The sequence below is a fragment of the Suillus subalutaceus genome (genome assembly GCF_016647625.1).
Source record: "Suillus subalutaceus strain FC151 chromosome Unknown DFJ58scaffold_241, whole genome shotgun sequence".
Classification (NCBI taxonomy): Eukaryota; Fungi; Basidiomycota; class Agaricomycetes; order Boletales; family Suillaceae; genus Suillus; species Suillus subalutaceus.
Window position 1 is genome coordinate 1,646 of NW_024540490.1, and position 25,297 is coordinate 26,942.

A 25,297-nucleotide genomic window follows, 5' to 3' on the forward strand; every position below is an offset into this window, starting at 1 on the left:
TGTTAATTCACGGGGCAACCACCAGCGTGATCACGTTGCGAATGATCCTCTTAGTTGTACCAGCGATGCCATACTTGTTGGTCTTATGAAACATTATGACGATCATTTCATCCGCTGCTGCACGTACAGACCTGTTGTAATGATATAGTCGGTCCATCGTGTGTGAGTCCGATACCTCAAACCTATGGTCAATACTTCCCCATGATTCGACTTCTATAACTTTCAATGAGTCGTCACGCGACAATGTTCAGGAGATGAAGTGGTTCTGACGTTCTGTGATCTCTAAGAGGCAGAAGTCGCAGAATGGAAAAACTTCAATATCCATGCGTACTGCATCGCAGAACCCGGACCAGTTGTCATTGTCTTTGAAAATATCCTGACAACGATTGAATATTGAAGTACCATTGTCGCGCCGAACGCCGTCCTATGATGACGTCACTCTATGTACCGAAGTCGACGACATCTTACATAAATGAGGGATCGAGTTCACCGTACGGCACTGGAGAATTAAGGACTATGATAGTTTCTAAGCAACACCGTAGAAGATTACTATGCTTAGACTCGGGCCCTACTAGCCAATCCCGACGACTCGTTCGATGAACTACGGGCAAAAAAGGTGCACCATAACAGTTCTTCCAAGGTGCGAATAAAGATGTCAATTTGAGACTCGTCTGTGAACTTTAGTATCACTACCATGGTGCAGAAAATAAAACCAGATGCCACGGAGCAAGGTCGGCAGAGCTAAACCCTAGTAAGTAACCTCTTTGTACATGTTACGTGAATATAATTGGGGAAGGAATGGCTGATTGATGCCCAGTCCACCATTACAAGGCATCTTCCACGTCGGTGCACCTACCTTTCCCCTATACGTGCTATCTTCCCGCGCTATCTTCGCATTCGCAAAGCGGCTTGGATTTGGGTTCGAACACTAGTACTGATCTTCTGATGGAAGCGTTAAGCTATGCTTTGATCCATGAGGTACTGTGTCGCGGGGGGTTCTCGAGGTGCTCGCCTGTGCTCGCTTTAACATGATAATTCGGTCGAAAGAAAGTCGGATTATCGGTAGAATGTTGGCAAGGTAATCCCTGGTGCTAGTGATGCCTTACAGTAATATCATGCCTACATAGTCGTAAATGTATGATTTACATAAAGTAGTTCTTTGTGTAATGGCATGGATACCCTCCGAGAGGCTCCGACTAGGTCACGTAATGAAAACAGAGGAAGTTACAGCATGTTGCGCCCTCTGCAGGCTTGCAAGGTCCTGCGTGTTTTCTGCGTAACTTTGCCGCAGCTGGTTTTGCGTTGCTTCAACATTGGTCCGACGGTCGCTCCCCATACTTGTCCATAGAATTTCTGTCTTATCTTTAATTCTTCAAACATTGGTCAGTATTGACCGGACTACTATATCCGTGTAATCTAATTTCAAGTCGTCGTCTGATGGTCATTGCCATCTTCACAGCATAGCGCTCAAGAATATTCCACTCAACCTCGCCTTGAGAGAGACCCTCTTGCTCTGTTCGCTCATCATCCTGGCATTTCCTGCACTTCCAGTCACAACTACTGACGAGCACTCCCGGTGGCTGCTCTAGATGTCGAACGAGCAGCAAACACAGACCGTCCGAATCACTGGTGAGTAATGCATGATTATCGGCACCGCCATAACTGCTCATCTGCGCACGCCCAGTCCTTGCCGCCAATTCCCTTGTGAAGCGAGAGGTTTTCAGTCTCCCAGATCCATTCGCTGTTGTCTCCGTTGACACCGATCAGACATATACTACCAGCCCTGTGAAAAAGAGTCTGAGCCCAACTTGGAACCAGCACTTTGATATGTGAGTTTCTTTGAGTTGTCTCGCTGCTATTGTGCCAGTATTAAATATGTTTCGTAGCACCGTTCGACCATCTTCTACTATCACAATTCAGATATTCGACCAAAAGAGATTCAGAAAGCGAGATCAAGGTTTCCTAGGGCTTGTTGAGCTTACTGGCCAAGAGGCGATAGAGCACACGGCCAACAGTTACAGTACTCACAATCTCTACTTGCGATACTCCAAGCTGACACGACATATTTCTTCAGGGCTTATAACTCACGACCTTCGCCAATCGTCCGCTGGAACATCTGTCTACGGAAAGATGTTATTTTCGTTCTCGCTTCCGCCATCCACAAATACTCCGTCGGATGCCGGGCAAAGCAATCTATCACCTAGCGTATCATCAAACCGGTCTCTGCGTCCCCGTCAGAGCACACCCATGCTTCGCCCTGAGTCCTCAACAAGGCTACCCACTCTTCCCCGCGTCCCATCTCTCGGTTCCCTTCTCAACCGCCAAAGCTCAACTTCCAATTCAGAGTCCCGAACCTCGTCAGATAGTGCAACAACACGAACCAGACCTCCTGTAGGTATTGCACGCGAGCCTTCTCAATCTACCCCCAGTCCTGTGGACGACGGAGACGAAGCACTCCTCCCTCGAGGATGGGAGCGCCGTCTTGACGAACGAAGCGGTCGAGTCTATTACGTTGATCACAATAGAAGGATGACCACATGGGTACAGCCTGCAGCCACACCTTCTACATCCTCTGTCCGTGCTCCATCAATCTCAGTACCACAGCCGCACGTTCAGAACCCCACCCGCAGCAGCGGTGGCTATGTGGATGTCCCCCTACCAGCAGGGTGGGAAGAGCGTCGGACACCAGAAGGACGTCCCTACTTCGTTGACCACCATACACGCCTGACGACATGGATAGACCCACGTGCGGTACAGGTCGCTCCCTCTGCTATGTCTGCGTCGACGAGCGCGAGTGCGAATATGGGTCCCCTTCCATCAGGTTGGGAGATGCGCCTCACCTCCACTGGCAGAGTGTACTTTGTTGATCACAATACCCGCACCACGACCTGGGACGATCCAAGATTACCCTCGAATCTGGATTCTAATGCCCCTCAGTACAAGCGTGATTACAGAAGGAAGGTGATCTACTTCCGCAGTCAACCTGCAATGAACCTGAAGGAGGGGAAATGCGAATTAAGGCTGCGGAGAAGCCGAGTCTTGGATGACAGCTTCGCCACTGTCATGAGAATGAGCGGAAATGAGTTGAAGAAGAGGCTCGTGATCAAGTTCGAAGGAGAAGATGGCTTGGATTATGGAGGTGTCTCAAGGTATGAACTTCACTGGTTGAGGTGACCTTGTTCTAACGCTGCGATAGGGAGTGGTTCTTCCTGGTGTCTCATGAGATCTTCAACCCATCCTACGGCTTGTTCCAATATTCTGCACACGACAATTACACACTTCAGATGAACTGGATGTCGGGCATCAATCCTGAGCACCTCACGTACTTCAAATTTATCGGGCGATGTCTTGGGCTTGCTATATTCCACAGGCGGTTCCTCGATGCCTATTTTGTGCCGAGTTTCTACAAGATCATCCTCGGAAAAAAGTCAACATTGGCTGATCTCGAAGGTGTCGATGCCGACCTTCACCGTAGTTTAGTGTGGATGTTGTATGTTTCCGTTCTTATCGCTGCTAAGTCGAGTCGCTCACCATTCGACTCAGAGAAAATGACATCACCGATGTCTTGGACGAAACGTTCACGTCTACGGAAGACCGCTTTGGCGAGATTGTGGAAGTCGAGCTGAAGCCTGGCGGAGCTAATATACCTGTCACCGAAGATAACAAGAAGGAGTACGTCGAAGCGGTTGTGGAATACCGTACTAAGACAAGAGTCCGGGAACAATCGCAAGCCTTCATGCTCGGGTTCCATGAGATCATACCTCAAGACTTGATTGAACTCTTTGACGAGCGAGAACTGGAGCTTCTCATAGGAGGGATGTCGGAGATTAACACGTGGGTATCTCATCATGCTTATCTTTATCACGTTAACAATGCATTACAAGCGATGACTGGATCCAATACACTGATTACCGCGGATACGAAAAGACGGACAAGGTCATCGAGTGGTTCTGGCAATGTATCCGTAGTTGGCCCCCCGAACGCAAGTCGCGCTTACTCCAGTTTGCGACGGGTACTTCCAGGGTACCTGTCAATGGCTTCAAGGATTTACAGGGTTCCGATGGGCCCCGGAGATTCACCATCGACAAGTCTGGTGATCCATCGCAGCTCCCGAGGAGTCATACATGTTTCAACAGGATCGAGTTGCCTCCTTACGAAGATTACGAGAGCCTCGAGAAAAAATTGACGTATGCCATCGAGTGCGTTCGTTTTCTGTTCGATCTTGGAGACGCACACTGATTTCTTTGGGTTCTTCACAGGGAAACGGAAGGATTTGGTGTCGAATGAGTTGTACTTCTTGCTTCGATTTTTTTTTCTCTTGTTTATTTGGATATCAAAGTGTTGTAATTCCTTATGCTGCACAAATACTGAATCATCCTTAATTTCCGCGTCCTCGCATCGGTGCCAGACTGACTTGCAGTACTGATGCAAATGACGATTAGGTGTATAGATGGTTGCCTGCCTAACGGAGCCATCGATGACTGGTTTCGCCTGATCTGCTCCCGCCCGCATGGTCTTCAACGTTGCTTGGATTGACATCGTTGATTTCCTAGATAGGCCATGCACATAGAAATTGATATGGCGTATACGAGAGAATTCGAAGCACATGCATCTGGACCAGTGATCTGGCCTTTCCCGAAGGAAGGGTATATTATGTCCATTAACACGGACTCAGGTATGGCGTTTTCTCTGAAACTCATACTAAATTCGTCCATGCGGACTTACATATCGCCCTCTTGTATCGTGCAGTATCGCACCGTAGATGTTTTGAAAAAAAATGAAACTACAAACTCAAAAGTTCATTGGGGCGATACTCAGTCACTGAATGAGAGCGCTCCACAATGCTCAGTCTCGTTCCGTTCGGTCCGACTTTTGAGCATGTATAAAAGTTGCGCCATTTTCGGGGTTTTGCCAGCTGTGAAAAACCATGACCGAGCGCGAATGCATGGGAATCGGGATACATCAATAAAGAAAGTAGGTATGGGAAGAGAGCTTCGCTCTGGCTGAACATCTCTTCCTATCCGTACTTCCTGTATTAGTGTTGCCCTATTTGCGCAATCGATTGACTGGCTTGCATCAGAAATCGTCCAATATGAAAAATTTGAAAGGAATAAATTTGAAATTGCTCGAGTGGGCCCAGGACGGTCAGCACGGGAAACCCGCACCGAGTCGATCCCGGAACTGTATTCCGCAACGTATTGTCTGCATTGCCAAAGGCTCCAGCGATAGCGAATGATCTTTGACAGTGTGCGTATAAGTATATATACAAGCTGTGATAGAAAATCCGCGCCGTCTCAAAATAGCGTCGATAATGGCTAGGATTCGTGAGGGACGATATGGCACCTGTTGATGAGCATTATTTCGTGTCGGGAAAACGACCAAAGATATCGTACCCTAGCATGCCACGCCCACCCCAGCCCTTACGCGGGATGAGTTTCAGTTCCATGGTTTCCCCAGACCTTGATATGATAACCTGAAGCTCGCGCTAAAGAATGTCAACAGATGGGCAGTGCGGGAAAAGTAACCTGAACCAACATTTTCATTAACAGATACTAGATCTGCAAGCGGTTGCAAAGAATTTGCTGTAAATGATGATCGTGCGAGCGATCCAAACTTCAATATCAGATCTTCTCGTCGAAGTCCCTGTAAGCAAAACTCTGTCGCTATCGTCCTCGAAGCGAGCTTCATACCAACGTACCGCTTCTGCTGCGGGGCTACTCGGGGCCACGCCATCCACTCTTGCGAAAGCAAGCAGCGATTCCGCGCTATCCGTTAAACTCGTGTGCTGCGCGACCTCCTCAGATGCGGCGGGTGATGATCCAACTGTCGATGGATCATATACCGCCTGGAGAGCTGTCTCAATCTCATTCATGACAGCTTTGTAGTCGTTTCGCAGCTCGTTTATGCGTCTGCGGGCATGCCGTATAGCATATAAGTCGACATCTGCCCGGGGAAACCCTTCCCGATCAACCAGGGGTGTGGTCATATCAATGTTATTGGCTTTAAGAATAGAAAATTGCGCGTCGAGTTCGGCCTCGATGTTCTCTCTTTGAGACATGAGAGCACGAGCGTGCTCTCTTGGGTTGGTTGGGGAAGGCAGCATGAATCCCATTTTCGTATTTCTGCCAGAAAGATGAGTTGGAGAAAGGGAGTGATCTAAGGCTAACGTCATTATGTGATTCAGACGCGTTTACGTAACTTGCGGGGAGTTACTCTTGACATGCAACCAACTGGTTCATTCTCAGCATATACACTCTCAAAAGTATATGTTCCTTGATATATCTATCCAATTACTTGGCTGTACACGTTCTAGCCAGGGCTGGAGACACCAATTGCTTCATAGGCTATAGCGCCAAAGGTAGGTCCACCGGGCCATCGTATATGTTGCTGAGATCATGACAAGAGCAGTAATGGTGTTTGGGTCCATGTATGACTCCGTGCTAAGACGAAGGTCAGTTCGTCTCGACATCTGAGCGGTTCTTAGACCTTGAAAATCCGTGCGGATCATCATATGATAATCTGGTCTTATCCGTAGTTCTATCAACCAAGATGGCGATTTTAAGATCCGGGCGGTGCGTTGCGACATGATAGGTGCACTAGAATAAGCACACCAGAAAATATTGCTTCCCACTCCAGCTGTTACAGACCGGGCCTCCTCGATGGGAGTAGAGTGTCGGTATAGGAATATCAAAGCGCAGCTTGCGTTTCTACCACGGGCATTTATCTTGCTCGGCAAGGAATCATGAGTATTGTGTTCGACATCCCTACATTGCACTTCACTACCATTTGCGTCCGTAAATATTGGTGATCTCGACGTTTAATGTATTTCTGGTGATGTCAATCATTCAGCTATTATCGCTACGTCATACAGAGTCTCAGGTGTTAGGTGACTCGATCTCCCCTTCGATTATTCATTCCCGCCACAATCATGAACCTTCCGGCTGTGTATTCCCTCGTTTGTGACAGGTGCCCCCCAGTGGGACGCGGTCCAGAGTTGGCACATGCTATGACAAAGTTGACAACTCACATCAAGAAGGACTCGGAAGTGACGACTCGGAGGAGTGGGAGTCCGGCAGTGTAGCTGCGCTGTACAAAATACCAAAGGGCGAAAATGCCGCGTGGCCGATGCACAGTTCATTGAAGCCTAGCTCAACTAGCGCCGTTGCAAATCGCTTCCCGGTGACACCAACTCCGTCAGACTCGATCGCCAAATCATGCAACTCCAATAGCCACTGATCCGTTGAATCGCCCCGCAGCTCCTCTCAGTCGCTCTTGGCAAACTGATCGGATCCCCAAGGTGCGGGCACGTGCACGTGCTGCCTACGTGGGCCGTGGCGGAACGTTTAGTTTGCAAGTACTACATAATAGCGTACATGGTCATGGGAACCGCCAATCGAATGTGAACATGTGACCACTCAATTCCGAACATCCTAGGTTTCATTGGGGATTGGGGGTAGTAGTTCGGCTGCCAGAGTTTACAACGACGGGGTAATGCGGGGCGTATTATGTACCAGTAGAGCGCTCAAGCGCTCACATGCCTAGCCGCCAGTATATGAAATTTCCTTTAATGGATATCGTTTTTAAATTCCGACAACACCAACTTGAACTGCCTTGTACTGCATAGCTTAGGTATAAATAACCTAGCCTCGCGTTCTGGACCAACGTATAGCTATGTACATGTATCACCTTGCTAGCAAGCTTGTTTAGATCCGCAGCCTGTCTGGTAGCTGCGGTAATACTCCATCTCGTCACTCGGCCTCGGTTAGTGACGCCTTGGAGCTCAACTCGGTGGGGTTCTCAGAGAATGTAACAGGATCTAACGTTACTCCCACTAGGGCAGCCCTTCCTTTGATGTCAGATGTACTTAGTAAAGTGATATATGGACATGGCGTGATCACATCCGAAATTCCACGTAGTAGTTCAGGTTTTGAAAGACCAATTAAATGACTCGGAAATATTCTGAATAGGGTCAGATATGCCGTACTTGATGATAAATCGACGGCCGAAATTTATCCCAGTCTAAAACGTTCACTTGATCAGTTTTTTATATAAGTAGACTAGAGGGAACGCTAAGTACTAGTGTCTTTGCCCTCACCAGTGTGATTAGTTTGGCGCTTTGACAACGGAATCTGTGTTCTTATTCGGAAGCAACCCGTTGCATCCTAGTCATACTTAAAACCGTACCACGTCTCGGCAGCCTCCCGCATCCATCGCACCTACAACCTCCTCTCACCCGAACTCCCATTTCTCACCATGTTGTCCCAAAATTTCATGCTAGAGAAAGACCCTCTATCTCTCGAGCGAATCCGTCAAATTCTGGTCCGCCTTGAAGACACTATCATATTTGACTTGATAGAGCGAGCCCAGTTTGCTCACAACCCCCGAATCTACATCCGTGGCTCCTTTCAGGAACTGAGGGATATGGAATTTGATGGAAGTTGGCTCGAATGGTTTTTGAAAGAGATCGAAACTTTCCATGGTTCGTGCCCTGGCCAATGCTAAACATAGGCAATATGCTAAATCACATCACCACATAGCTAGAGCTCGTAGATATACAAGGTATGTTTCTTACAATCATATCTCTTTCACCGCTTAACGCCATGATAGCCCAGATGAATACCCTTTCACGTCCAATCTTCCTGTTCCAGTCCTTTTACCCCTGGCTTTCCCAAAAATACTACAACCAAACACTATCAATGCAAATCCATCAATCCTGTCTTTCTACACTCGTTCCATTGTTCCGCGGATAACGAGACGGGCGACCCTGGCGCTAGCTGCGATCAAGCGCTCAAATGGTATTATTGGGGATGAAGAATACGAGGACGACGGTAATTACGGTAGCGCGGCTACCATAGACGTTGAAGTCCTGCAGGCAATTAGTAAACGCGTGCACTACGGTTAGTCACTTCCATCGAGCCTGATGTCCTTCTAATATTTCTGATTATAGGAAAATTCGTTTCTGAATCGAAATTCCTTGAAAATCCCGCTGCCTTCATCCCTCACATCCTGACGCCTAATCCAGCCGCACTCGAAGCGCTGGTTACGAAACCAGAAGTTGAGCGCAAGCTGCTTCAACGTTTACGCAAGAAAGCTGCCACATACGCACAAGAGTTCAGCGCCGATGGTGAAGCTATCGTCAACTCTCATTTGAATGGTAGTGCAAAAATCGATGTTGATGGTGTGGTGGAGTTGTACGAGAGCTATATCATCCCTCTGACAAAAGAGGTCGAGGTATGCGTTTACTCGTCTTGTCATGCAAGTGGATCCTCAACTTAACGCATTTTGCCAGGTCGATTACCTGTTGCACAGATTAGATGGTTTGTCGCAGGATGAGATCAATGACCTCGCCACTGCATGTTAATGAACCACATGATTGACTTTTTGGACCTATTACGCTGCATAACCTGTTTCCCTACCTCGAGTTACTACCATACATAATCACAATAGTCATTTTTGTTTTTTTTCCATTGGTTTTGTATAACTGGGTTGTTAATAGCGACGTACGTTGGTTTATCTTGCGGTATTCCACCACCTTGGGATTGGACATCTGGACGTGGGTTTTTGACAGATCTTTCAGTGGAAATTATGAGGTGGAGATTCGGGGTTATTTTAGGAAGGGAAATGTGCCGCACCTGCAGCAGATAGTGTGAGCAGTGCTGACAGATCTTAGTACTTACTCTGACATGCCCTTGGTGATGGGCGTTCGGAAGACAACCACACCACTGCATCGCTATGGTATCTTATGTTGTCCAAATCTCGATATCTCCGGCCCAAGTGCTTGATTCTTGATGCCTACTGTGCTATTGCACTGTCTTCTCGCATTCGAGCCTATCAAATGTGTACGATTGAACATCATGGCATTGAGTGGGACACCGCATGTATAATAGTCTCCACAAGCCTGAGATCATTGATTAGCCGTTGTCAAGTTCTGCTAGCAAAATTCTAACACAGCAGAAAGGGATAGTCACTAGTCACTAGCGGACACTGCCACCCATATGGTCCCGGCATTCTTCAAATCCGCTGAGAAAATCAATAGGAGGACATCAAACGTAGGCCGTGTGGATGGGAAGTTATCAAGCTTAACCATTGTCCTGAGCCGGCATAGACTCGGATGTTCTCATCTCTACTGCAATTTCGGGATATCCCTAAATGTAATGATCAATGATCATCGACCCTCGGCGAGCATAATTGTGAGACCGAGGATAAAGGCACACAGATTGACGTCACTGGAGTAGAGCGCGCGATTCCATCGACCATCGATGCTCGTGACCTAGAACGATTGTGCCACCAGAAGTTGTTCTGCCAATAACACTATGAACAGAAAAGGAAGTATAAAGAGTACAGCTCTGAATCAATAGAACAGTGGAGCTGCGTAGTCTGAGCTGTTCAGAGGAAGCTTATGTCAGCTTATATCGTTGGTGGTAGTACCCAAGAATGGTAAGGTACGGCTGATAATTATAATTATTTTATTTTCACTTACGGAGCCTGGCAGTGCCTGGGTGTCGTACTAGTCTGTAGTCCCAGGATGCGCTGTTTGGTAGTTCTGCGCTGTGTCGTAGTCTGACAGTCCTGGATAGATATCGAGCCGCAGCCTGCCACTATAGAGTTTTGGCATTGTGTTTCCCTTGCAGTCCGTCCCCGGTCCAGGGTGCGTGTTCAAGTTCTACCTATATCATCACATAGTACTTACTAGGCTTGGGTCCTGTGGCAAGTTTGTGTCATTGAGTCTGACTCAGAGAGAGCGCCAAAGGGTTGGAGAGGGTTGGTCTTTTTGTCGCCCCGCTAAAATATATTATGTACGGATACCGCCGCTGCGCCAGCACATCGGCGCACTAGCAATTTGGTGCTCGGATACTTACCTGGGAGTGCTACGTCCGCAAAATTCTTGCCGCAAGAACCCACTAAGTTTGATCATCATGACAATTCAAGTCCAGTTTGTTCTTCTATGGTCGCTGATTCACCATCCGTAATTGTTACTGTCCACGTATTCGCGTTGTTTTGGTTGATGTATTGCGTTATGCCCCTCCCATGACCTTCAATCGAGTTTGGCCAAATTCTACTTATATTGTTGTGTCCCGCTGTATTATGTATCGGCTCCATAACGGGGCTCTCCCTGGAGCTATTTTCGCCCGTGCTTCTATCTCCCACTTACTAGTAGTTTGAGTCTCAAAAACCTTTGAGGAGCCCCCACGGTGCCAAACTACGGTCAATTTCAAACAGGGGTTCAAAAACAATGTATTTAAAAGGTGCGTAGGTTTAAATCCAAAAGTGTGGGGGACGCAAGCCCAATGTGATGTTCCCAATGTGAAAGGGAATGCAAAAAATAGATCCGTGGTATGAACGAAAACATATGTACAACGTACAACTGGTCCAGAGGAAGTGATCCAAGACTAGGGAGTACAAGGGGGGACCTGATAAAACTCATAAATAAGAATAAATCGACGGGATTACAAGCCAAGATCTAGGGGATAGAGTGAGTCACAAAGACCGTAATGCACAAACAGGTGGCGTGCCTTCCAACAGACGTTTCGCTTCTTCAGGACCTATGTTCCTGGTTGCACGCCTAGCCAAGAGTTTTTCTGTTCGGTACTTCTCGTACAGAACTTCCCGAGTATGTACCTTGAGAACCTGGGGAGTGTTCCGTAGCTTCATCAGTGTATACAATACGTCAGTAAATTACTCACCTTGAGATGGGTTAATAGAATCGCTGTTCGGAGGGCAGCGAAGTCGCAGTGGTCAGGGTTCAGTACGTCAATGGTCCCCCATCTGAACTTCCTAGTAAACGCGCCCCTGAGATCCTCCGGGGGACCTTGAAGAAACACGGATTTGCGGACAGTAGGACTATCCGGGGAGATGGGTGTTTCTGCCACAGGGGTAGAGTGCCCTGTCGTGTCTCCCCGAGCCGAAAAGTCATATTCAGGGGAAGCTGGTTGCGGCCGTCTAATCCGCGGGGTAGTTGCCTGTTCCGGAGCGATAAGCGCAAAGGGGAGTAACGTTGAGATATCTGTTTTGGAGACAACATGAGCTGAGAAACGAATATTCGCTACGCTATCTTCTTCGGCGCCATCGGGATAGTAGGGCTCTCTTTCGTCTTGAACTAGGTCACGACGGAGAGCGGGAACGAGAACGGGAAAGCCGTGTCCCTTTCAGAGTGATCACTGGACGTGAGGGGCGTCCCTTGTTTTCACTATCATTTGCAACGTAAGAGCTTCCATTTTGGCGAATGTCACCGTTCTCACGGTGACCGTTTACTTCTTGTGGCAACGTTGTGGCAGCTTTATCGTCCGAATGCGATATCGATGCGGGGGAGTCCGCTTTCGGCTTGGGTGTAGAGAACACCCCAAAGTCTAGCCCAGCTGACTCTAGGTCCCTGTGAACGGCGGCTTTCACCAACGACAACGTGTCATCCGTAAGTGAGTCCGCATGTGCAATAACAGGAAGCACGTTCACCCGTGCCGAAAGACGACGGATCACGCGAAGCTCAGCGGGGGACATTGCGAAGTCTCTGGAATATTCTTGATGGTAAATGGCTTCTTGGGTATCTCCGACGGTAGTACGAGAGACCGTGGTATCTGACCGGGCTCTGCCCGACATAGACGGGGGGCAAGGTGATGGTGACAATATAGACGAGGGATCAACCATAAAGATACACCTAAATCCATAATTTTGAATCAATAATTGTTGACGTGATAAAATTCCTACAAGTGAACATGTTGATCCCCCTTGCTTTGACGGACAACTTTAGACTCCTATATATCCATTCAGTAACAGCTTTGAAAGAACAAAGTAGCATGATATACCTCATTCATTGTATCTGCATATTGTGCGTCAAGATACTTGATCATCCCACTGACCTGACGTTCAACCCGCAACTCGTGCCCATCGCTGAAATCCAATCCCGGGGTATCGATGACAGTCAGAAGTACTCGGTCATACCGCGACTCGCAAATTTCGACACACGCCGTATTAAGTTGCTGTGTGTGCTTCAGAGAACCATTTAAAAACCGGTCCAAGCCCACAAGCTGGTCTTCTGTCGAATTTGGTGATATGTCTGCAGTTTCGAGAAGTAAACGCAAGAACGAAGTCTTCCCTGTGCCTCTTGCTCCTACAACCTGATTGACCCGTCATAGTTCAATCAATTTTGGGAGATCAATGTGGTAACATACCATGAGGTTGAACGCAGGTGGAGTACGGTTTTTACGGTGGGATCTCCGTGGTGACAGGGCAGGAACGGTGGAAGATCTCCAATTACCGAACGCAGATGGGGGGCGAGACATATACATCGACGAAATCTTGCTGCCATTTTCCGCCGGTTGTCCTGCAATTAACCGAAATGGTTTGTGGAACGGAATGGGGGCACGATCGGAGGAGGATACAGAGCTTTTGACCGCACCTTGCTGGGGATAACGTTCTGGCTCTGGACGGGAACTTTCGCGTATTACCGTGACATCTACCAAGTTTTCCGGCCATGGAATGCCTTGAGAATGCAGCTCAGGCAGAGAGGGAGAGGTTTTCAGTGGTGACCCCGTAGAGTCTGAAGTTCGGGGTTTTCTGCGAAAAGAAAACATGATGAGATACAAGAAATAGAAGAATAGTGAGAGTGGGGCAATATGGGACGGGTATGAACACTAGTAGGATAAAGAACGTGCGGGATATAGGAATGTTAGTTTACAGCCAAAGAGAAAGGTTTACAGGCAACAGAGCTGCCGTTTCAGCGGTAATTTTGGTGTCAAGGAGAAGTCAAATCCATATTTCGACAGAATCACAAGCTCAGGGCAACCCATGGCAACCCCGCGCTGGTTGATAGGCCATTAGAGTTCCCACCAATGGCAATAGTACAACGAGTATCAACGTTTATACAAACTTGATCTTGATTCCCCAACTTGAATCGACATACATACAATGGTCGACGATAGCAATATCGAAGAGAAAACATTGGCGCCTGAAACGGGAATAGTAAAGGAGAAAAAATACAGTGCAATCGTGGTCCATGCACAAAACAAGACAAGAACACTTGGAGATAACCCAAAAAACATAACGTTCAACGACAGTTTCCAAGCTTTCCAAGGGACAGTGCATATGCGAGTTAATTCTACAGTTTACACCTGATTTGGTCAGGGAGGGGTGATGATGAGGGGTGCTCAGGGTATAACGTCCCCAGTAGTTTCATCCACCCTCATTCTCTTTTGAATATGTGAAGGCTCCATGTCGTCCATCTTTCTCTTCAGATCGATATCCATGGGCTCTCCTTGGTTTTCCTCAGAAGACTTCCCGGCAGAATAACGAGAGTCGCCGACAACAGTTGATGAAGGGGGAGAGTGGGCGGGAGGTGAGTGCACGGAAGAAAGATGTACTTGAGGGGCATTTGCCTTGGAGGTCGAGGCACGTCGAGTCCCTTTTTTATTCACGCCGTTGGTGCTGGAATCATGATTGTAGTTACATGGGAGGGACCTTCGCGCACAGCTGGAACAGGCTGGATGCGCTCCATCGCACTTCGTCTTCCTCGCTAGATAGGATTGAATCAGTCCAGAACAACATAATGCTTCACAAACCAACCTCTGCAAAAGTTGCACGCCACCACTTTGGGACCGGTGCTGGCAGCGGGACGATTGCTCCTCCCAGGAACAGTAGGAAGCACGTTTTCGCTGAGCAGCTTGTTGCTCTGAGGCTGGTCTAATAGGCGGAAGCGGGGGAGCACTCATTGCAGCCGCAGGCGAGTTCTCAGGTAGCGACAGAGTTGCAATATGGGGTAACTCATTGTCTTTGAACAACGTCCGTCCGTCGGAGGCTCCCGAACTTCCTGTAGCTACCCCAGACTTGGGCCTAGGATGCATACTGTGAAGACCTTCGCGGGGTTCTGATGGGCCAGCAATGGCAGGAAAGGTATCTAGTATTGGCCGCTTATCGGCAACGTTGGAGCTCCTGCGAGATAGTAGTGGCTGGGAAACAGTCTCGGGGGATACCGAGGGATCGTTGTCTTCGGCGGATCGGTCTTCGCCACTCATCTCAGACTCACTATCCTCTTTAGGTGGACGGTGGGGATTGCGCCGTTTGCTGGTTTGTGGCATATAATCGCAAAGGTTGGACCGCTTGACACATTGGCTACAAGCAGGGCGCCCCCCGTCGCATTTGAGTTTTCGGGCTAGAGAGCGTCCTGAGTATTGAATCCGCAAGGGAGGGCGGAGTCTACATACATCGACAGAAGTTGCATGCCACTGTAATCTTCTTAGTCCTCTGCTTGGAGGACCCTGTTGTCCAGGGTTAGCACAAATTTATCTGAGTCAGGACCAGACGCATGGACTTACTCCCAGATGCTGTCTTGCCTTGAAGCTGTGAAGAAGCACCATCTGTCATCGGACGGGAAAGTGGCGGCCCACGCAAATCTGCCCCAGGAGGAATGTCGCGGGCCATGGGAAGAGGGGGATGTCGGACAGAGCCATGACCTGGCTGAGTCTCAATAGTCAAAACAGGGCGAGGAGCATGCGCAAGAGGTACAGAAGTACGTGGGACCGCTTGTTGTAGGGTATGAGGGTGAAGCTGGTGGTTAGCATGGTGCTGGAGCAAATATTCGTTTCTAAACTTTTCAAAAAGATATTCTCGAGTGTATTTCTGCAGCGTCTAGGCGAGGGTCAATTTTAATGGCAACATCAAAAGTCGGACAACTGGAATGCCCACCTCCATGTGATGAAATATAGCAGTGCGGAGTGGCATGAAGTCACTATGAACAGGATCTAGAACATCCATGGATCCCCACCGATAACTTCTGATGAACTTGCCACGCGTCAGTTTAGAAGCGGTGTGACGAAGAACCAAGGGGGCGTATTGCTGTACGAGCTCGTGACGTGATAGGGGCATTCTCGTTACGCCATCACTATGCGAGTAGATATCGGGTGAGATAAGAGCGTATGGGAGTTTAAGAGACGCCATTGCTGGAGAATTCGGAGGCGAAGGATGTCCATGCGGAGAAGTCTTATTCGCATGGCCACTGTAGCCATTCACCATTTCACCCTTTACAGGGTGCGCAGATTCAGCCGCGTCTTTACGGTGCTGGTACTGCGCATGGGAGTCCATATCGAAGATTCCGAAGCCAATGCCGGCTTCCGCGAGATCTCGGCGAACAGCCATTTTGACGGCCGCAAGGCGGTCGTTGGTAAGCGTGTCTGCGCGAGCTATTACAGGCAGCACATTGACTCTGGCAGAAAGCCGCCTGATAGTACTAATTTCGCTAAGAGGAAGGGAAGGGCGACATAGGAGGGGATTGTTCGTGACAGGGGGCTCGAGAATGACGGGCTCCGGCTCCGTGACGGAGAAGCTACTGCCCCGAGTACGAGTGACCAGCGGAGCGGGAGGTCCTGGTACAGAAGGTGGAACAATCACGTCGGGATCCAAGAAGTATATACACCTGGTCCGTGGGTCAGTTCACAGTGACGCGGCGACTAAGCGCCCATGTCAGCAACGCACAAATGGATGTTGTTGTCACCCGCTGGAGATCTCCACTCCTACACCGAAAAAAATGGGGTTCAATATAATGTAGGAAAGGAGTCTGGGCAAACTTACATCCTCGATGCCATCGGCGAATCTGGATTCGACATGCCTGAGTATCTCATGGATAGCCCGCTCAGTGGAAGCTTCATCCTCGAACGTCAAAGAGGGTGTATCCACGAGCGTGAGAGTAAGGACCTGAGGTGTGCTATTTTGGTCAATATCATGTTCGATATTGATGGATGCGGTGCGTATGTGGGATGTATGACCGCTGCAACCCTGCACGAACTTTGCGACGGAGGCGAGCTGGTCCTTGGTGGCTGTCGAGGAGATTTCACTGGTGTCCAAGAGGAGACGCAGAAATGAGGTCTTGCCGGTGCGTTGACCAGCGACCATAACTGTATAACCACTGAAGTCGTTTAAGCCATTGGAGTGAGGATCATGACCGTTGCCAACTGTTCCGGGGACAAGACCGTTAGAATATGAATGTGTGGCCCCTGGGACGGACTGAACGGAAGGAGGGATTGGGATACGGTCGTCGTCGTCGTTCATGATGCGTTGTTCGCCATTGTCGACGACGAGCGGCATCGTGAGTATGACAGACGAATCGAATGTCCGTTCGGGGGAGACAGAGCGAGGGTTTGTCCGCGAGGTGAGGCAAGCGCGGGGATGATAAACACCGAAATTCCAGAAAAGAGGGAAGCTAACGGAGCCGAGCCTGAAATCTACATGCACCGAACCAATCGGGTCCATTACACCCAGGTTTATTCCTCCGACTTGAATTGAATCCTTGGAAATTTCAATCATTTATTTCCCTTTTCGTTCAATATTCATTTATTATTTCAGGTTCAATGATCTGACAGCCGAGGCTCGAAAATGTTAACAAACAATACTTGGTGATAAAATAGATACGTAGCACAGATATATCATAGAAATAAAACAAACGGCACTACATAACATTATATTGTGGTAGGCTATCATGTCTGCAGCTGAGAAAAATTAAACCAGGTTATCACCATCAGGATTGAAACAAGGAAATAGGGTACGGCGGATATGGCTCAGCCACGGAAAAGAGGGTGATTCCGAAACAACATTCGCATCTAGGCTTCATTTCTCGTCAACAGAACGTGAGAGCTTATTCAAAAAAGACGCTCACCAAGAAAAGAGCGTAGCAACGATAAAGAGGTATCCGATCTCCAGAATACGTAACAAGCAGTGCGCCGCCGGGTCATTATCCCGTCAATACCGTGGACAGTTGTGGGTGCCGATCCTTTACTGTCCGCCTGCGTCGGTCTACGTCCGCAAGCATCTGCATCAACAGCAAGTACCGTGTCTCCATTGAATGTCCTCATGCTTTTAATTAGTCGGCTCCTCGTCTGTATCACCCTTCCGCGACCCAGGAGGCAATGGATGCCCAGACTCCGCTAACCGGCTGTCTTCTTCGTCTCGTCCCCAGAGTGGCCGCAGGCTCTCCACTGCTCCTTGATCGAATACATCGCTCGTGAAGTGATAGTGTAGGATCGGTTCCTGTTCTTCGCGATGCACGTTCGAAGCACTTGGCCGATCAGTGTAAGGCGGTGGCGCATAAACGGCCACCAGCCTGGACAAGTGAGAGTGACCGTGACCTGGTAACATCATCATCGGTGGCTCAAATACATGCCGATCTGGGAGTCCTGCAGCTGAAGGCTGTTCAGATCCGTCCCTATCAATTTCACTTGTGGCTGCTTTAGAACTTTTTCTCCCCTTTCGACCTTTCCCTTCCGATTTCTTGGTCCGCGAGCCTTTTGGTGCTTTTCCAGGGCCACGTCGTCTAGGGTGATCCTTATATACACATTCCAATGTTCGGGTGGAGCAATTCGCGCAGGAAGGTTTCGTCCCGTCACATCGAAGCTTCCGCCCTGTAAGGTTATGGGGCAATTGATGCCAATCGGAGGTGAAGTTCTTGAGCAATCACCGCAAAGGTATCCACTCACCTCGGCAAAAATCACAGGCAACGTAGATTTTGCGCGCAACTTTGGTCTTCCTTTCATCCTGAGTGTCTGATCGCTTTCTTTTGCCTCGCCTATACGACGGTCTTTCGCTACTGGACTCTCTATCCTCCACTGATGCTTCTGCAGGCAAAATTTCCTGTGTCTGGTCGTGTGAGGACGATTGCGGCCCTCTGTCGGAGTATTCTTCCCTGAGCGGCCGCATGAAAGATCTAATTGGAGGGAGAGAATACGAGGACGCCCTCTGAATTGGGCGATCATCTAGCAACGTTCCTGGTGCATGTTGATTGCTAGAGGACCCAGAGCGGCTGCGCTCTTCCCATCGCTGAGGGGGAAGTGAGTGATGTCGTATGATATTTGACTCAAGGTGATGCGAAGACGGTTGTAGGTGACCAGAATCATCATGTGCTTCAGGGAAGATTCAGAATTTACAGTGTTTTTTCAAACATAGTCAAGGACTCACAGTGAGGTGTGCTGTACGGGGGGCTATTTTCACGACTGCCAGTCATGTCCCTTGGAATGAAGGACGGAAAGGGCACTGGTCTTGGCTGTGAAATCAAATATCTGTCCAAATGGATCTCTTGTACAGGATCGAGGGACGTGGCTTCGTATGTCTGCTCACTGTCGTCGTCGTCATCTCCCTTTCGATTCTCTTCTGGCGCGCGACTGCCACCTCCCGGCCTGCGGGCCATGTGGGATGACGACGAAGAGCCTGCCCTGGCTTGAAATGTGCTCGGTGACGGTACATGATATTGACTTGGAAGGGGTGAGGGGGTACGTATAGGAGTGAATTGAATTATGATGATAGAAGGGTGGCTCGTTGCCTGGAATTCGATTACCATGGGGAATTAAGAAAGCCCTAGGGGGGTGCGCGAAGCCAGCGGCCGCACCTCCCCTCCGGCTAGCCGAGGTGTTTTGAACGCGTTGGGAACTATATCCATTCTCTTCTATATCTGGTGAGATTAATCTGTCGTGTGACGACTCCCCTCGTGAACCATGGCTGTTTGGAAAGGTCGCGGGAGTCAACGACGATATAGACTGGGAAGTGATACGGGAAGCCTGTTGGACGAGATGTCTATCTTGGGTATTCCATGACGCCTCATCGGAACGCCCATATTGATCGTTGGGACGGATTATATGTGCGTGTAATGTTTCTGGGAGCGAACTTGATACCTTATCGTCATCTCTGTCACCCATACCTCTTTCCTCGCAATCTAAGCGGAACGTGAACTTGCGAAAGTTTGGAGGAAGCTTTGGTGCAATGGTAATGCAGGGGTCGCTTCTTTCAGCAGCGCTCGGATTGTTGAGAAATGGCGATGCTACTGAGAGCCATTAGCGGGATGTCCTCCAATGGCGAAAGCGTTGAGCACGCTGGTCGACGTTCCGTAGAGAGCCTGCTAATTGCAATGAAGAGAAGACGAGCACAGAAACGAAAAAAAATCCGCTGGAATAAGTTTACATCCGCTATAGCATGGCTCAGAATTTTTTGAGGCGGAATGGCGGAACAACTGGATCCACATCTAGATAATGCAGATACTCCAAAAAAGCCCGTACCGGTGTCTAAATTCATGGAAAATTTTGACTCCCCCCCTTTGGAAACTTGTGATATACAGTGTCAGGAGGTGTCAGATCGCCAACACACCGCCAAGGAATCATTAATGGGCCCGTACGCGACCAACTCCGGAGTCAAACATACAAGTTTGACTGGGCATTATTGTCGGGAGCTTACAATTGACCCTAACTCTATGATTTTTCAGTATCGAGGGGATGACAAAAGTGAAACATGATCGGCGGGGAGGAGTACTACGCCAGCCTTTCCGTATTTGTACAAAGCGGTCCTGCTTACCGGTAGGTCGCTTTGAAAGCCTAATATCGCGACTGTCTTCGAAGGGTGCCTGGACTGAACTATGCACTAGCTGAACTCCCACAAAACTACACAGTCATGAACCGCATCATCATGATCAGTTCACGCTCAGTGACTGATTTTGAATTGTGCTGACTCGCAGAGAGATTCAAGTACCGTGGAGACGGTTGAAAAAAAATATTGACAAGCGCATGCCATGGAATTCCTTATGGCTCAGAACCTAGCAAAAAAAACATCCGAGACATAGCAGTACTACATGTAGCACCGTCCAATTGGAATCGTCTTCATTGGCTGCTGAAAAGTGAAAGTACGGTATGTTACGGCATTCGATCTCTGTAAGCTACCAAATCGGGGGATCGATATTTTTTTATTTGAACTTGTGCCGATTCGTCGCGCTAGCAGGTCGAAGTCGAATCGAACGATGCATTCAAGACTCTCAGCTAGCAGGAGCATTGCAAGGCAGACGAGATCACTGTGGTCGTCTCCTGCAAGATGCGAGGACAAGCCCATCATGAACCGCTACAGCAGGACTGTCACGCAACCAAAAGACCAAGGTGCAAGTCCAAGTGAGTCATTTGAGTCGGGCAAGGAATGTAGAGAAACTGATATTCGTAGGCCATGCTGTACGCTACCGAAGGTATCAAAGATGACGAGGACTTTCAAAAGGCCATGGTCGGTGTCGCCAGCGTATGGTGAGTGTTGAGGCAATCAAATTCTTCCGCGGCCATTCCATTGACTACGGTCAAGGTATGAGGGCAATCCGTAAGGAAGAACGTATGCCATAAATAGATTTTTTTTGGCTAAGATACTCTCAGATGCAACCGACACTTGCTTGGCTTGGGGCAGGAAATCAAGAGTTCCTTGGTCGAGTCTGGCCTCATTGGCTACCAGTTTGGTACAGTTGGCGTTAGCGATGGGATCAGCATGGGCACTGCGGGAATGTCATATTCTCTACAATCACGCGACCTTATTGCAGATCAGGTAGAGACAGCCGCTGGCGGACACTGGTTGGATGGAATGGTTGTAGTACCGGGATGTGACAAGAATATGCCAGGTGTCCTGATGGCTCGTGAGTGAGGTACTCGTTTAGATCCACCATGCGTACTGACATATTATCATACTTGTATAGTTGGACGACTCAACCGTCCGGGTCTTATGGTGTATGGAGGCACGATTCGTGCAGGCTCATGCGCGGGTCAACCTCAGCTGGATCTTGTTTCCGCATTCCAGGCATATGGACAATATCTACAAGACGGAAAGACACCAGAAGCAGAAGCCCTCAGGTATGAGACAGTGCGACATGCATGCCCTGGCCCAGGTGCTTGTGGAGGGGTTAGTACCAATGTACCCAGTTCAGCGATAGTTTATTCACATATCGTCAGATGTACACCGCGAACACCATGGCCAGTGCAGCCGAGGCCCTTGGAATGACTCTTCCTGGCTCTTCGTCATATCCAGCCGAATCTCAAGAAAAACACGATGAATGTAAGACCGTTGGTGCCGCCATGCGAAATCTCATCGAGAAAAACATTCTACCCCGCGACATCATGACGCCTTCGGCATTCGAGAACGCTATGGTGTGCCATACTTTTTTCAGTTTTCACGGTCACTCATACCAAGTTTCAGGTTCTTACCATGATCCTAGGAGGTTCGACGAATGCCGTACTGCATCTTATTGCTATGGCACATGCCGTAGGCATCAAGCTTACCATTGATGATTTCGCACGAGTGTCTGAGTCAACCCCCTTCCTCGCTGATATCAAACCAAGCGGCAAGTATGTTATGGAGGACATCTACAAAATCGGAGGCATACCCAGTCAGTGATTCAACTACCGTGGTGACTTCCGCGTTCACGGATTTGTTTTTTCAACTACAGAGATACTTCATTTCTTGATGAAAAATAATTTCATTGACGGCAACAATATGACAGTCACTGGCGCTACTATAGGCGAGAACCTGGAGCGCTGGGTACATAAACATGGGGAACTCTCCACTAGTCAGGACGTGATCCGTCCCCTCGACAAGCCCATTAAAGCCACTGGACATATCAGGTTCGTCATTGCTATCTTCCAATAGATCTTTTCTCAAATAACCCTAGAATTTTACGTGGTAATTTGGCTCCTGGAGGTGCTGTTGCCAAGATTACTGGAAAGGAAGGTCTTGGATTTACCGGAAAAGCTCGCACCTTTGACTCAGAAGAAGACTTTGTCTCCGCCGTTGAGTCTGGCTCAATCAAAAAGGGCGAAAAAAACAGTTGTCGTCATGCGCTACCTCGGCCCTAAGGGTGGCCCTGGTAAGTGAAATAGTATCTTTGCGGTAATATTAATGCACGGACTATCCAGGTATGCGTGAGATGCTGAAACCCACTAGCTTAATTATGGGCGCTGGCCTAGGTCAGGACGTCGCGTGCCTCACAGACGGACGATTTAGCGGAGGGTTTGTGCCATTTCCATTCACGATGATTTGTATACTGATGGGATATCTATTAGATCTCATGGGTTCTGCATAGGTCACGTCGTCCCTGAAGCCCAGGTCGGTGGACCTATCGCGCTCGTGGAGGATGGTGACACCATTTCTGTCGATGCTGTGGCAAACACCATGGAACTGCACATCTCCTCTGAAGAGATGGAACGCCGTCGGAAAGCCTGGGTTGCCCCACCAATCAAAGTCACCCAAGGAACACTCTACAAGTATGTTAAAATGGTCGAAGACGCCAGCCATGGGTGCATCACGGATGGTTAAGATCGGCTATATTCTATACCCAGTATTCAATGAAAATAAAATAAATCTACCGAAGATAAAGGGATATAGCCAAGGGATTTCTAGTGTCCTCGCGAGCTTTTTGTTTTGCGCTTCTTTTCAGCTTTGGGGATTTTAGTTTTCCGCTTCTCACGTGCTTCGGTTTTGACGGCTTTTTTGCGTTCCTGAGTGAAAATCAGCAATATGATTGGTTTCTGATCGAGCGATGCTCGCCTTCTTAGCCTCCCGATCTTCGTGCCTGTGACCCCTAGGTGTGCGGGGGTCAAAGACGTCCTTGCCCGCCTCAGCTGCCTCAGGCTCTTCACTCCCTTCTTCCTCGCTATCGCTCGTGTACTCGCCTTCGTCAACGAGGTCCCCATCCTCCGAAGATCCCTCGCCCTTGAATCGCACACGTGGCCTGACTTCGCCTTCTTGACTCACCCCGGAGGTGAGATGCGTCAAACCAATGGTTTCTGCGTAGATCAAGTTTTTCCCATCACCCTTCGTCAAAACCTCCACGTCGCGTTCAGCGTCGTACACCTCGTTCAGCGTGCGGGGGATGTATGACTGAAGGAAAATATTGTCTTCATGAGTAGCTGATGTGTTTAATGAGGAGGTGACATTGTTATTGCTTCCGTCCATAGATGGGAAGCTTTGTTGTTCTTCGTCGGCTTCTGTCAGCCAGTGCTTCAAAGCGGATCCCTCGTCCTGCCCCTCCTCGACTACGTGCACCCTCGTGATGAAGTCGAAGCATCGCCTCAAACCCAGGCACTTCACCCCAAACCTCTCGAAAAAGTCCTCGATATTCTTGATATCGCTCCTCAGGAAATCGAACGCGCTGGGGTGATCGTGCTCTACAGATTGCGAGACGTCGATAATGCAGAGATGTCCACCGTGAAAGAGAATATTGTATTCGGAAAGATCGGCATGAACAAGTTTGCAAGTGTGATACATCTTCCGGACATTGAGAACGAGCTCTTCGTACAATGCTGGGTATAATGCAGAGGGGATATCGGCGTCCTTTAAGCGAGGAGATGCCCTGACGTCCAAGTGATGGATGAGCGATGGAAGAGACTTCAGCGCGATGAAAAATATTACCAGCCCTCCTCATCACCAATAAAACCCATTACCAAGATATTTTCCCGGACCTCGATGGGCTCGGGGCATGGTATTCCGGCGGACACGAGTCTCTTGAGATTGCGCATTTCCTTCTCCGCCCACAGACGTACCATCTTGCGTGGATTGCGTCTACTATAACCACGTCTGAAGCGATACTCGCCTGTCACATAACGATCACGGTCCTTGAATACAAGTATTGATGTCTTGTATATTTTGAGGGCAATATGCGTGGAGGTGGGGGTGAGAGCATGATAAACATTCGCCTAAAAATCTCAGGCTTGTAGGCAAAAACGTTCAGATAAACCCAGATGATCTCACCTCCTTTCCTGTGCTAACACATCCATTCACCTCCTGGATAAGTTCTCGTCCAATCATCTTGAAAAGGATAATCCGAGTGCGGGGGTCAAGTACTTGCTCAGATGTGGCGCGATCTGACTTGTCCTTCGCATTCGCATATGAACTAGGACCTTTTCTGTTCACGCTGGCGCCCATGACGTACGGTTGATCAATTTTAGCAATGCGAGACGAGTACTTGGAGAGAACAGCCAGTTGATTGGTAGTTTTGTCCTTTGCATGCGCAGGAACCGCACTCAGGCTGCGTGGCTTATTTACCGCAGGAAGAGGTGCAACAACAGCTGCACGATTAATGGAGGATGCGACTCCCTGTGCGTTGCCAGTGCGCACAGCGACGTGCTGCCGAAGCCGGTTATATTGTTTGGTAAAATCTAGGATGATCTTGAAATATCGGTCGTCGTAAGGGTGAATACAACTCACCCCGTTCTGCAACCTCCCAATCTTCATCATCTGCTCTGACATCTTCAAAGTCATCTTCGTTTAGCTCGTCTCCGTCATCATCTTCCGAGCTCTCGTCAGACCATGAAAGAAGGCGTTCGTCATCAATGAAATATCCGCCTACGCGCGGATCTTGCTGGTCGTCCACGGCTCGGGTGGTGGTCTCAGAAGGAGCATCATCAAACTGCCCCTCCACGATGGCTGACTGATTTTCTGCAGACATACCGTGGTTTGAAGTAATTGATAATCCACCACTTTAATAAAGTTCAAGTTTAAGCAGGGCTGATAAGATAAAACACACGTGATCCATTTG

At 48.8% G+C, this 25,297-nt stretch overlaps 8 protein-coding genes across 8 annotated transcripts; 3 read left to right on the top strand and 5 right to left on the bottom strand.

Moving 5' to 3' along the window:
• Window positions 1–1,246: 1,246 nt before the first annotated feature.
• On the top strand, window positions 1,247–4,392 carry DFJ58DRAFT_821870 (uncharacterized protein). The gene is made up of 8 exons (XM_041392044.1): window positions 1,247–1,629; window positions 1,685–1,829; window positions 1,887–2,020; window positions 2,075–3,149; window positions 3,197–3,490; window positions 3,544–3,834; window positions 3,885–4,199; window positions 4,260–4,392. Exons 1-8 carry the CDS (start codon window positions 1,590–1,592, stop codon window positions 4,285–4,287), a joined length of 2,322 nt encoding a protein of 773 aa, XP_041236101.1. The 5' UTR covers window positions 1,247–1,589; the 3' UTR covers window positions 4,288–4,392.
• Window positions 4,393–5,039: 647 nt separating this feature from the next.
• DFJ58DRAFT_691585 (uncharacterized protein) lies at window positions 5,040–6,224 on the bottom strand. The gene is made up of 4 exons (XM_041383393.1): window positions 5,699–6,224; window positions 5,536–5,643; window positions 5,394–5,485; window positions 5,040–5,343 (listed from the first exon to the last, which is right to left on the bottom strand). Exons 1-4 carry the CDS (start codon window positions 6,170–6,172, stop codon window positions 5,316–5,318), a joined length of 702 nt encoding a protein of 233 aa, XP_041236102.1. The 5' UTR covers window positions 6,173–6,224; the 3' UTR covers window positions 5,040–5,315.
• Window positions 6,225–8,253: 2,029 nt separating this feature from the next.
• Window positions 8,254–9,361, top strand: DFJ58DRAFT_670770 (chorismate mutase; the record flags this gene model as incomplete). Its single annotated transcript, XM_041382893.1, has 5 exons — window positions 8,254–8,479; window positions 8,538–8,559; window positions 8,608–8,897; window positions 8,948–9,231; window positions 9,290–9,361. 5 exons carry the CDS (start codon window positions 8,254–8,256, stop codon window positions 9,359–9,361), a joined length of 894 nt encoding a protein of 297 aa, XP_041236103.1.
• A 1,814-nt stretch (window positions 9,362–11,175) lies between these two features.
• DFJ58DRAFT_821881 (Septin-domain-containing protein) lies at window positions 11,176–13,755 on the bottom strand. The gene is given in 7 exon segments (XM_041392045.1): window positions 11,176–11,461; window positions 11,479–11,628; window positions 11,685–12,097; window positions 12,123–12,652; window positions 12,703–12,749; window positions 12,801–13,112; window positions 13,167–13,755. 6 exon segments carry the CDS (start codon window positions 13,566–13,568, stop codon window positions 11,479–11,481), a joined length of 1,854 nt encoding a protein of 617 aa, XP_041236104.1. The 5' UTR covers window positions 13,569–13,755; the 3' UTR covers window positions 11,176–11,461.
• Window positions 13,756–13,757: 2 nt separating this feature from the next.
• Window positions 13,758–17,198, bottom strand: DFJ58DRAFT_821887 (uncharacterized protein). The gene is made up of 8 exons (XM_041392046.1): window positions 16,558–17,198; window positions 16,462–16,499; window positions 15,676–16,402; window positions 15,306–15,618; window positions 15,195–15,248; window positions 14,627–15,142; window positions 14,557–14,580; window positions 13,758–14,506 (listed from the first exon to the last, which is right to left on the bottom strand). Exons 1-8 carry the CDS (start codon window positions 17,068–17,070, stop codon window positions 14,142–14,144), a joined length of 2,550 nt encoding a protein of 849 aa, XP_041236105.1. The 5' UTR covers window positions 17,071–17,198; the 3' UTR covers window positions 13,758–14,141.
• A 181-nt stretch (window positions 17,199–17,379) lies between these two features.
• Window positions 17,380–19,053, bottom strand: DFJ58DRAFT_821890 (uncharacterized protein; the record flags this gene model as incomplete). The annotated part of the gene is made up of 4 exons (XM_041392047.1): window positions 18,859–19,053; window positions 18,473–18,806; window positions 17,640–18,415; window positions 17,380–17,588 (listed from the first exon to the last, which is right to left on the bottom strand). Coding segments are annotated over exons 2-3 (776 nt in total), but the record flags the coding sequence as incomplete, so codon positions are not given.
• A 1,792-nt stretch (window positions 19,054–20,845) lies between these two features.
• On the top strand, window positions 20,846–23,076 carry DFJ58DRAFT_735964 (dihydroxy-acid dehydratase; the record flags this gene model as incomplete). The annotated part of the gene is made up of 12 exons (XM_041386721.1): window positions 20,846–20,900; window positions 20,972–21,026; window positions 21,082–21,096; window positions 21,150–21,403; window positions 21,464–21,666; window positions 21,717–21,911; window positions 21,961–22,150; window positions 22,211–22,385; window positions 22,433–22,550; window positions 22,618–22,627; window positions 22,677–22,770; window positions 22,824–23,076. 12 exons carry the CDS (start codon window positions 20,846–20,848, stop codon window positions 23,074–23,076), a joined length of 1,617 nt encoding a protein of 538 aa, XP_041236107.1.
• Window positions 22,824–25,249, bottom strand: DFJ58DRAFT_221935 (RIO1-domain-containing protein). The gene is made up of 5 exons (XM_041379316.1): window positions 24,967–25,249; window positions 24,511–24,917; window positions 24,172–24,455; window positions 23,308–24,112; window positions 22,824–23,258 (listed from the first exon to the last, which is right to left on the bottom strand). Exons 1-5 carry the CDS (start codon window positions 25,205–25,207, stop codon window positions 23,157–23,159), a joined length of 1,839 nt encoding a protein of 612 aa, XP_041236108.1. The 5' UTR covers window positions 25,208–25,249; the 3' UTR covers window positions 22,824–23,156.
• Between the last annotated feature and the right edge of the window lie 48 nt (window positions 25,250–25,297).